This window comes from Canis lupus, chromosome 9 (assembly GCF_003254725.2).
Source record: "Canis lupus dingo isolate Sandy chromosome 9, ASM325472v2, whole genome shotgun sequence".
NCBI lineage: Eukaryota > Metazoa > Chordata > Mammalia > Carnivora > Canidae > Canis > Canis lupus.
In genome coordinates this window covers 37,265,941-37,278,019 of record NC_064251.1, presented here as the reverse complement: position 1 = coordinate 37,278,019, position 12,079 = coordinate 37,265,941, and the positions used below count along the sequence as shown (strand labels likewise).

Below are 12,079 nucleotides of genomic sequence, written 5' to 3'. Positions count from 1 at the left end.
AAAGAGATCTTCAAGTCTATGAGGGGAAGTGTAGGCAGTAGATGCCAAGAGTCATTTTCCCTGTCCACTGAATTTAGGGCATACAACAAGATTTTGGTCACTAGAGGGTAGGGGTGAGACATGATCATTATGAAACTGGCCCATACCATCAAGGAATATACCAACCTTCATAGTGGAGGGTGAACAAATTAACATCCTTTTTTTTTTTTAATTTTTTTAAATAAATCTTTTTATTTTTTTTAAGATTTTATTTATTCATGAGACACACAGAGAGAGAGAGAGAGAGAGAGAGAGAGAGACAGGCAGAGAGAGAAGCGGGCTCCCCGCAGGGAGCCAGATGTGGGACTCGATCCCGGAACTCCAGGATCACTCCCTGAGCCAAAGGCAGACGCTCAACCGCTGAGCCATCCAGGCGTCCCTTTTTTTAATAAATCTTTTTATTTTTTTTTTAAGATTTTATTTATTCATGAGAGACAGAGAGAGAGAGAGAGAGAGAGAGAATTAACATCCTTAACCTCACCTTCTCCACTGCACCTGCCTGAGGTACACGGCACATAGAGGTTTTTTTTTTCTTTTAATTAAATATTGGAAGAATAACTCAGTTCAATGAGTTGACTTGCCCTATAGTGTCATTTTATGCTAACCAATTGTATTTAGAAGAATGTCTCCCAAAGGCGATGGATTTTTGTTTTAATGTTGAGTGTTGAGTCATTCCTAGCTGCTGGTAGGCTCAATTGTCTCTTCAGGCTACTCCCTATGGTTGATAATAAAACCATTATGGGAATAGGGCAGGCATCTGGAGTCTAGGATTGTTGGAGGCTCTGGGAGGGAAAAGGAGAAGTGGAGTGGGATGAGGGAGCAGGCAGGGACAGATAAACTTTGAAGTTCTTAGCTTCTTCTGAATCATAAATATTATTTGGGGCAGGGGGAGGAATAGATATATAATATCTATATCTATATTTAACTCCTTGTTCCTTTTTTCTACTGTTTTCTTCCAGTCTTGGACCATAATCATGTCGACTTATCTGAGTTATAGTATAATACTCTTTTGTGTTGTGTTTTTAAACTTATCATTATATAACATTTTTAATGATGTTATTTATTCCTTGTGAGTAACTTTTAAAAACAGACTCAGCTCTCCTTTTTTTTCTGACTGTAATGTAAAGCATATTCATTATTTTTAAAAATGCAGACAATATGCAAAAAAAAAGTGAAAAATCACCCTTTATATTTTGAAGTGTACCCTTCAAGCCTTTTTTCTTTTCTTTTCTTCCTTTTTTTTTTTTTAAGACTTTATTTATTTATGAGAGACACAGAGAGAGAGGCAGAGACACAGGCAGAGGGAGGGGAGGCTCCCTGCAGGGAGCCGGTTGCGGATTCTATTTCCGGCCCCAGGATCACGCCCTGAGCCAAAGGCGGACGCTCAACCGCGGAGCCACCCGGGCGTCCCAGTAGAGCAGTATTTTTAAGTATTGGTGTTCGACAGTTTACTCACCCTTTCCTACAGATGACACTTCAGTTGTTTCCAAATCGTCACCACTGTAATAGTCCTAAGAAATACATCATCCTTCCTTAGGACCAATTCCTAGAAGTAGAATTTGTGGGCCCAAGGGAATGTTCATTTAACAATGTGCATCGTTCCCAGTAGAAGTGTGTAAGAGAGCCCCCTTTTTCCTTACTCTTGCCGATATAATTTTCCTTCCTAGCAGCGGCAAGATAGTCCGGGTGTAGAGCTCAGACAACGGAGCTTCCAGTTTGGAGGAGGGCCAGTCCCCCCGCCCCGCGCCCCCCGCGCTCCCCAAGGTCCGGGCCACAGGGTCCCTGTCATGAGCGGGTACGGCCGCCAGATGGCGAGAGGGAGGCCCTCGCGGGGCGCGGCGGGGCGGGCGCGGCGGGGAGCCCAGCCCGCTCGGGGGGCCCAGCGGGTCCGACCCAGTACCGGCGGAGGCAGGGGGCCGGGACCCCGGGCCTAGAGGACACGAGGCCAAGGGCCAGGACGCGGAGCTCAGCGTCCCCGCAGAGAAGACGGAGTCGAGGAGGCCGAGGCTCCCCGGTCCCCGCGGCGCCGCCGCCGCCGCCCCGCCGTGCGCGCCCAGGGAGGAGGCGAGCGGGCGCCGCGGCCGCGTGGGGGGCGAGGTCGCGGCTGGGGCTCCGCACCCCGGAGAGCCCCGAGGAGCTCCCGGCTGGGCGGGCCTGGGAGGCGCCGGGACTCCGGCGGCAGCAGCGACTCTCCGGGCCTCAGATCCCGGGGGGACGGGCGAGAGCAGCCTGGATCCCACCGAAAGCCCCGCGCCCCACTTGGTGGCCGCGGACCTAAGGCAGGTCCCCGACCTCGATGCGTCTCGGCTCCTCTTCTGTGCAACGGGATCGCCGCTGGCACCCACCTCAGGGAAGGCTGTTGTGAGGATTAACTGAGATAATACACGGTAGCTTGTATTTTTTTGCACCCCTCCTAAAAACGCTACCCCCCTCAACCGACGCCAAGCGCCGCGGGCTTACTAACTTCCTGGAGGCTGCAGAGGAACAAAAGATCCGTTTCAGGAGAGACGTACTGGATTCCATTTTCTCCGTGCACTTTCTAGGCCTTTGTCGCCAAACTAGAATGAAGTGTTAGAAACCATGGCTCTCATCTCGGGGACCCCGCGGTGTACCCCAGGAGTCATGGATGGTGCACACGCAGGAAACTTATTTCAAAGGTCTTACCAGGGTTCACCACCACGGGCCTCTGACATTCTCCTGGGAGCGGGGGTGCCGTCTCCCACCCCCCTGGCCAGCGGTGAGCTCTGACAAAGTCCTGTGTCTGCCCAGCACATCCTACTCACTTCCCCAGTCGGGTTCCCAGTTGAAGGAGTTGGCTGGCGGCCACCCCTGAGAATGAGGGTTGGGGAGGGGGAGGGGAACCTGGCTCTGTGTTGGCAGTTGCCATGGTTTTGCTCTGAGTTCTGGAGCCAACCTGCCCACTCCCAGAGACACTCAGGTCACAGAAGCAGTAGGTCAGAAGCCTGAGGGAACAGAAGGACTGCCATTCTGGAGTCCACCAGTGCACCTGTTGAGACGGAGGCCTCCTGTGGGCAAGGGGCTGAAGGGGACAAGCCATTAAAGGTGAAGTAGGGCTAAGGATGTGAGGGAGAGGAGAAAGGGGAGTCCTTGGTGGGGGGCTGGTCTTGGAAAGCAGAGAACATGATGGAAAGATGGTGATATACACGAGTCAGCACGAGACAGAAAGAACAAGAGGATGTTAACTCCTTCAAACATATTTATCAAAGACATAGATTCCTGGCAAAATGATTGTTGGTTATGGAGACAAAAGTGCTCAAATGTGTCTGCACATGAGTGTGTACACTTGCCTTAGGGTCTGCGTGCATGGTTGTGTGGTGTGAGTGGTGTATTGGTGGAGTCGATCCGCTCGAGCGCCTCCTCTCTCTGGGGCCTGGAGCAGTCGAACTTCCATACTCTCTCCGTTGACCTCTCTCCCTTTCCCTGGTCTCCACCTCCAGAGCGATCTGGGCCTGGATCTTTCTTGTTCCCCCTGAACACAGGCAAGAGGGGATTAATGCTTATTTTTCTGAGAGGCTTTTGAAAGGTCAGGTGCAAATCCTACCGTGTCAGTCTAATCCTGTGCTCTGACTGCAAGTATTATTTCATAGTCACTTTGTCTTCCTTAATTTTTAGCTTTTTTCTGGCCCCACTTTTGCTGTCAGAAAGCTTTTTCTCATTACCATCACTGTCATGTGCTTTTCTGAGTGCCCATTACCATGGCTTGATACTAGAGGTTAAAGGCAGGCCTGGGACTTGGGCACTCACTAAATGTTTGCTGAATGAAGGAGTAAATGACTCCCTGCTCATTCCCCTCAAGGAGTTCCTTAAATCTCTTGGTGCCTCAAAGGGTTCTTATCTGTAACCAGGGATAAGGATATCTCACTTTGCAGAATTTGTGGGAGAACAAAATGAGTTCATGTTTATCAAATGCTTTGCAAAATTAGCTACTATACTGTGCTATAATTATTATAAAAGAAATGGGTAGGGCATTCTAGGTTTTCTAAGCAGGGATCTTCAGGAATGGGTTTCTTTGTGAAGGGCTTGTTTGCCTCAGGGCTGGACCAAGGAAGAGGTCCTAGAGAAAAGGGAGAAGGGCGTTGGCTGGAATTTGGACCACCGGTTGCCTAGCACTGCCCCTTAGGAGCACTCACTTAAGCCCCGACCCCCCCCCCCCCCCCCGACTGACCACTGCCCCCTGCCTCCTCCCAGGTGACAGATGTACACCTCTTAGAGAAGAGCTCCAGCACCAACCGCACTGGAGACTCACTTGTACGCCATGCCAAGGGCCTGGGCCAGGACACCTTCAAAATTGTAAGTAAGGGACTCTGTCCCTCCTCCCTGTCCCTCCCCCAGAGACAGAAATTGGAAGGCCTCAACCCATAGTTTACTGTCCACTTGTCGTGCTTTTGGGAAGGAAGTGGGGTAAAACCTTGACTAGAGTCTCCTTACCTAACTCACTTAACACTTCCTGGCCCAGAAGGGCTGCTGTTTACCTGGGACTCCCCATCTGCCTCTTCTTCTCTCCTATAGTCCCTCACTTCATTTGTTGCTTCCTCAGTGTAAAGAATATCTAAGGCCACTGAAGAAGTTCCTGCGAAAGTTGAACCTGCCCAAGGACCTTCCCCAGAAGAAGAAGCTAAAGTACATGAAGCAGAGCCTGGTGGTCCTAGGGGACCACATCAACACCTTTCTGCAGCACTACTGCCGAACCTGGGAAATCAAGCACTGGAGGAAGTAGGGCGGCCTCCTTGCTCTTCCCACTATACCCCTTCCTGGGTCATGCCCCACCCACGCCCTTCCATTCAAGGACACACCTCAGTCAAAATCTTTGAGTCCTTCATCTTTATGTGAAAGTGTCAGGATCCTGGAGTGAGCATGGTGAAAAAGGGGTGGAGAGAACAGTCCTTTAGTTATTCAGGGCAGTGCTGATTCATGGCAGCTTGCATACACAGTGGACAAAGAACTCTCCTGACCCTGTGGAGAATAACCTCTGATGGAACAACTGCTGTGTGGTGTGGGTGTCCATCACCAGGATGGGATATTCAAGGTTTAGCAAATCTCCATCTCTCCATGTGTCCAACCAAATCCAAGGAAGCAGCATGTGACCCATTTCTCCCTGGGTGGGTCCTGAACACAAGACAAATACTGAAGGGCAAAGGGGGCTGTGCTCTGCCTCCCTTAGCCGTGGTTTCTCCCCTGCAGGATGCTCTGGCGATTTGTTTCTCTCTTCTCAGAATTGGAGGCAAAACAGCTTCGCAGGCTCTACAAGTACACCAAGAGCAACCAGACGGCCAAGCTCCTGGTGAGGCGCTCAGGAAAGCTCCTCCCGGGCCCAGCTGAGGGTTGGCTGGTGTGTTCTTGGATTATGGGGGGAGGCCTGGGGCTGAGGGGGCCCTCTGATACCGCCAGCATCCCTCTGCTCATTTCCACACTGCCTCAGGAAGACCCCACTACCCCTATCTTTACCCCTGCAGGGGATCAAATGGGGCTGAAGAGGGCAGAGGCTTAGCTTCATGTTCTTGATACATATTCACTCTCCACACCCACACCCTGATGGTAACAGGTGCAGGGACATTCCTGAGGAGCTATGGGTGGGGATGGCAGAGTCGGGGCAGAAGGGCACAGCCAGCTTGGGGAAGGCTCCAATGACTATCAACAGAGCCTGGCCTGGCTTTGTTCAAAAACAGTCACTCTCAAACATTCTGGTCTCAAGTCATGGTCACCCTCTTAAAAGCTATCGAGAAGCCCCAAAAGCCCAAAAGCATTTATGTTGGTTATATCTATTGATATTTGCCCTAATTGAAATTGAAACTAAAGAAAAAATTCAAATATGTACTTACTAATCCATTTAACAATAAAAACAAGGAGCCCATTGCATTTTAACATAGATCATTTTTACAAGAAATATCTATATTTTCCAAAACAAAATTTAGTGAGCGAGAAGAGTAGCACTGTTTCACATTTTCGCAAACTTCTTCAGTGTCTGTCTTAGTAAAAAATAATCGTTTCTGCAATCTCTTAAGATCAGTGATTTGACTGAAAAAAACCCAGCCTGTACAGATAGATGTATATTTAGAGATGAGAGGAGAATTCTATTAGCCTTGTCACATAGTCGTGGATATTTTTCCTTGATACCAAAACTCAGCAAGTGGCAGCTACTTAGTAGCAATGTGGAATCTGAAACCAAATCAATGAGGAAGACACAGGAGGCTCAGTGGTTGAAAGTCTGCTGTCACGCTCAGTGCGTGATCCTGGGGTCCTGGGATCAAGTCCCACATGGGGCTCCTTGCAGGGAGTCTGCTTTTCCCTCTGCCTATGTTTCTGCCTCTCTCTCTCTCTGTCTCTCATAAATAAATAAATGAAACCAAATCAATGAATTTTAAAATATATAAATATTTTTAGTTTCAGGTTTACAGAAAATATGGATAGAAAGTACAGAGATTTCTCATCTAATATCCCCTCCTGCTCCCATTATTAGCATTTACATTAGAGAGGCACATTTATTACATCAGTGAGCCAGTATTGACCCATTATAAAAGTTCACATTATTAAAGTTCATAGTTTACATTAGTGCCCACTCTTTGTGTTGTACATTCTATACTTTTTTTTTTAAGATTGTATTTATTTATTTGATAGAGATAGATAGCAAGAGAGAGCACGAGTGGGGAGGAGAGGGAGGAGCAGGCTCCCTGATGAGCCAGGAGCCTGATGTAGGACCCCATTCCAGGACCCTGAGATCATGACCTGAGCCAAAGGCAGACACTTAACTGAGGCACCCAGGTGCCCCTTATAGGTTTTGACAAATGCATAATGACACATATCCACCATTACAATATTATACAGAATAGTTTCACTGCCTTAAAAACTCTTTGCTCCACGTATTCACCCCTCCACTCTTTCCCTTCAAACTCCTGTCAACCATTGATCTTTTTACTGTCTCAGTGTTTTTGCCTTTTCCAGAATGTCATACAGTTGAAATCATATATAAAGTATGTAGCTTTCTCAGATTTTATCAATGACCTCTTCACACTGGGTTACATTAGAATCCATTGGTTTCTCTCTTGCACTTTGAATAGACCCCACTTTTCAGGGGGTCAGTGAGGTAAAAATATTTCAGGGGCCCCCATGGGTTCACAGAGCACACTTTGAGGATCACTAGTTCAAAATAATAATCATAGGTAACAGTTTCTATGTGCCAGGCACTTTATGTTCCCTCCTGTAATCTTCAAAAGTAACCCAACATGGTAATTAGAATTAGTGTCCACAGTGTGTAAATGAAGATGTCAAACGCAGAGAGTTAAAATAACATAACCCAGACCACATAGCAAATGGAGGGAAGACCTGGGTTCAAATGTAATCTTGCTCAGAGGAAAGCCCTGCTCTAACTACGGCACCCCACTCTAGCTGTGCAGCTTTAACCAAAGCCTTTCCCCCTCTGGGTCTCTGTTTTTTCCTCTGAACATGAATGGGTAGATCGTTTCAGTGAATCTTCTGAATATGAGGTGTCATTTTAGTGATTTCTCGATTTCACTGGCCAGGAAAATTTCAAAAAATATTTTTAGGCTCTCAATTTTAATTTTGCCAAGGACTTTTTTTTTTTAATTAAAGATTTTACTTATTCATTCATGAGACACACAGAGAGAGGCAGAGACACAGGCAGAGGGAAAAGCCAGGCTCCCTAGGGAAGCCTGATGCAGGACTCAATCTCAAGATCCCAGGATCATGACCTGAGCCAAAGGCAGATGTTCAACCATTGAACCACCCAGGTGCCCCTGCCCAGGACTTTGAAACAAATACCATTGTTTCATTACAAACAAGCACATGAGACACCATAACTCTAGGCCAACAGACACATGAAAAGATGCTCAACATCACTCAACATCAGGGAAATACAAAATTACAATGAGATGGCACTTCACACCTGTCAGAATGGCTAAAATTAACAACACAGGAAAAAAGAGGTGTTGGTGAGAAAGTGGAGAAAGGGGAACCCTCTTAACACTGTTAAGGGAATGCAAACTGGTGCAGCTACTCTGGAAAACAGTTTAGAGTTTCCTCAAAAAGTTAAAAATAGAGCTACCCTACAACCCAGCAATTGCACTACTGGGTATTTACCCAAATGATACAAACAGTGATTCAAAGGGGTACCTGCACCCCGATGTTTACAGCAGCATTATCAACAATAGCTAAATTATGGAAAGAGCCCAAGTGTCCATTGACTGATGATGTATATCTATCTATCTCACAATCTCAGCCATCAAAAATAATGAAATCTTGCCATTTGCAATGACATGTTTGGAGCTAAAGTATATTATGCTAAACAAAATAAGTCAGAGAAAGACAAATATCATGATTTCACTCATGTAGAATTTAAGAAAACAGATGAAAATAAGAGAAAGGGAAAAAAAAGAGGGAAGCAAACCATAAGGGACTCTTAATTATGGAGAACTCTTAACTATGGAGCTGTAGACAAGTATAGCAACCGAGAGTTGCTGGAGGGGAGGTGAGCAGGGGCTGGGTTAGATGGGTGTCAGGTATTAAGGTATTGTTATGAGCACTGGGTGTTGTATGTAAGTGATGAATCACTAAATTCTACACCTGAAACCAATATTACACTATGTTAACTAAATCGAATTTAAATAAAAACTTAAATCAAATAAGAGAGGCCCTATATATAACTTTAAAAAGAGGTGGGGGACATATATCAAAGTAAGGAACCACCCAAGAAGACACAGTTGGCAGCCTGGCCTGCATGTCCCCCACGGTCCTTTCTTTTCCCCCATCTGTGACTGGTTCCTTCCGCTGGCTAGGCAGGGGTGAGGCACAGCCAACCACAGTAATTTCCTAACAAGGGCAGGGCTGGGCCTCTGGAAGGTGGAGCTGTCTCTCCTCCACACTCTCCTCAACGTTATGGGCCCATTGCAGGTGGCGGTCTGCCCCTTGGACGCCCCGGAGAGCTCCTTGCTGGCGGACCAGGAAGACAACCTGCCCAAGCTCTGCAGCGCCTGGGGACTGCCCAATAACATCAGCGGCATGAAGGAGAGGCTGTCCAAGATGCAGGCTCCCCACGGAGAGGCCTCTCTGTTGGGGGAGCTCACATCCCTGACCCGGGTCAGGAAAGGTAATGCCCTTAAGTTGGGGGCGCGCCTGGAGGAGGGGCCTTGCTATGGTGCAGCCAGATGAGCTCCCCTTTCCATCTTTACCCTGCATTTCCCTCTCTATTTCTCCTTCCCCCTCTGCACTTTGTTTTCTCTTTTTTTTTGTCCCCCTCCCTGCAGGTATGCTTATCATAACAAGTTTGCAGTGTATAGATAAGCATAAATCAGGAGACAGGAAAAGTCACCCACCACTCAAAGGCCACAACTGTTAAGAGTTTAGAGTTTCTTTCAGTGTTCTGTAGGATTTCCCTCCCGAGGTCTCCATACATACCATTTTGGATCCTGCCTTTTTCAGTTAAGGATTCAACTTAACCGAAGGTACTTTCCTGTAGGACTGGAAGCAGAGACTGTTTCTAGCAGCCAAGAGTGGGGATTCTCAGGAATTGTCCCAGCAGTGGCAGGATGCCCACTCTCAGTGTCAGGTGGGATATGGGCTAAGAGAGCGTTTCATTCCCACAGTGCGGAGAAAGTCAGATGGCCTGGGCATGGCCTTCCCAGCAGCCTTGGTCTCTGCCATGACTGCACTGCTTGGCCCTCTGGGTAGAGGCTGTGGGGTTAGGGGACAGAGATTCTTCGGGGAGGGGTCCCAGCCAAAATTGGAACCTATGAAGTCCCCTCCTGTGCACTGATATTGGAGCCACGTACTCCTCACTCTTCTGGATCTGGCTTCTGGGACTACAGTTAGCTAGCTGGTCTTGCTTAGCTACTGGGGGAGGAAGTGAAGGCAAACTGGCCTAGAATCTTAAAATGTGGTCCTAAATTGGCCCTAGGTGTTCCTCTGAGAGGCTGGCTGGACTGATGCAGGTCAGCAGCTCTCTGGGCCTCTGCCACCGGTCACAGCTACCCCGAGTGGAATAGCAGGAGTGAGAACAGGGCAGGGGCAGTGGGCATGAGTCAGACAATTACTGAGGCCCAGAACCCTCTCTGGGCTCTGTGAGGGCCCTTGGCCCTGCTGCCTACAGTTTAAATTGAGGAAGCAAAATATACAATGGGATGAAAGCCAGTCCATCCTTTTTTAAAAAGATTTTATTTATTCATTTATTTGAGAGAGACAGAAATCATGAGTGAGGGGGGAGGGGCAGAGGGAGAAACAAACTCCCCATTGAGCAGAGAGCCTGATGCAGGGCTCAATCCCAGGACCCTGGGATCATGACCTGAGCTGAAGGCAGATGGTTAACTGACTGAACCACTCAGACACCCCATGCCAAGTCATTCATGAATCAGATAAAGAAAGTGAGCTTTGGGCTTTGGGGCCAGCCTATCCCCATACCAGGTGCTTGGCATCTCTTTATTTACCTAACCCTAACCCCTGCAGCATTCACAGGAGATGGGTATTACTACTCCCCTTTTACAAAGGAGCAATCCGAGGCCATAGGGCAAAGGGTAGGACAGGCTGGTTAAAGGAGGTTACTCTGGGACAGGCTTTAAATAAAGGGTAAAGGGGGTGCCTGGGTGGCTCCATTTTAGGGTCCCTGCTCAATTGGGAGTCTGCTTCTCCCTCTCCCTCTGCTCCTCCTCTCCCCCCTTCCTCTCCCCCATCCCTCTCCCCCAAACCCCCTCCCCCCGCCCCACTCATGCTCTCTCGCTCTCTCTCTCTCTGTCTCTTTCTCTCAAATAAATAAATCTTTTTAAAAATTTAAAAGATCAAAGATAAAAAAGAAAGGGAAAAGGAGAAGGAGAAGAAGGGGGGAGGGAGGGAAAGAGGAAAGGTGTGTACAGAGGTGAGGGGTGATGAGCACACAGTCTGGGCCTGGAGGTGAATGGAAGAGCAGGTTGCAGAAGTGCAGGATGGGGAATAATAGGAAAAAGCCTTGGATGGGTTTTTATGTAATTCTTAAAATAACATTTTGTTCCTAAAAACATAAGCATAGCATAGAAAATAAGATAATATTGATAAGTAAAAACAAGAATGTATAAACATCACATTGTCCTCGCTACTGCTAGCACTTTCCAGATGTTTTTTTATGCATGTCCTGGGAAGTAGGGCATGAAATCTGAGCTGGGTGTGGGGAGGACTCAGAGTCAAGAAATGTGGTCTAGTCCTGACTGTGCCCCAACTTGCCTAGGGCTTTGGGCTGGGTGGACTCTGTGCTTAGGTGAGATCCCTCATCTGTAAATGGGGGTGATACCATCTTCCTACGCCGCAGGGTTCCTGTGAGGAAAGAGGAAGGGACTATGTTGCAAGTGAAGATAACATTTTGTTACTCTTCCTTTCTGTCCCTACCACACCCCCTAAATGTCACAGGCTGAGATTCTCTTACGATTTGTGATGTTATCAGGACTCTTTCACCTTCCCTTTTCAGGTTCTCTAAGGAAACTTCCTCACAAAACAAAGCCCAAGAGAAAGCAGATTGAGGAAGCCCCGGAGACCCCAGAGACCTGCCCATAAGAACTGCCAGCCGGGACAGAAGGCCAGCGTGTCCTGGCTCCCAGACCACTTGTCTTCAACACCCCTGCATCCTGGGGGCTGGAGACCAGTGGGGGGAAAGAAGAAAACTGTCTTTGTCAAAAGGATGCTCAAGTCTTAGTTATGTATAAAGGGGGCAGGAAATAAACATCCTTTAAGACAGTTCTACCTTACTTGGCTAACAATCATCATTCATTCATTTTTTAAATTTTTATTTAACTTTTTTTTTTAATTTTTATTTATGATAGTCAGAGAGAGAGAGAGAGAGAGGCAGAGACACAGGCAGAGGGAGAAGCAGGCTCCATGCACCGGGAGCCCGACGTAGGATTCGATCCCGGGTCTCCAGGACCGTGCCCTGGGCCAAAGGCAGGCGCCAAACCGCTGCGCCACCCAGGGATCCCTAAATTTTTATTTAAAAAAAAGATTGTATTTATTTTTTCGACAGAGACAGAACACAAGCAGGGGGAGTGTGAGA

At 47.7% G+C, this 12,079-nt stretch overlaps 1 protein-coding gene across 1 annotated transcript; it reads left to right on the top strand.

Moving 5' to 3' along the window:
- Positions 1-2,619: 2,619 nt before the first annotated feature.
- On the top strand, positions 2,620-11,777 carry C9H17orf64 (chromosome 9 C17orf64 homolog). Its single transcript, XM_049113786.1, has 7 exons — positions 2,620-2,776; positions 3,005-3,102; positions 4,249-4,350; positions 4,598-4,773; positions 5,242-5,341; positions 8,965-9,160; positions 11,501-11,777. Exons 1-7 carry the CDS (start codon positions 2,620-2,622, stop codon positions 11,584-11,586), a joined length of 915 nt encoding a protein of 304 aa, XP_048969743.1. The 3' UTR covers positions 11,587-11,777.
- Positions 11,778-12,079: the final 302 nt, after the last annotated feature.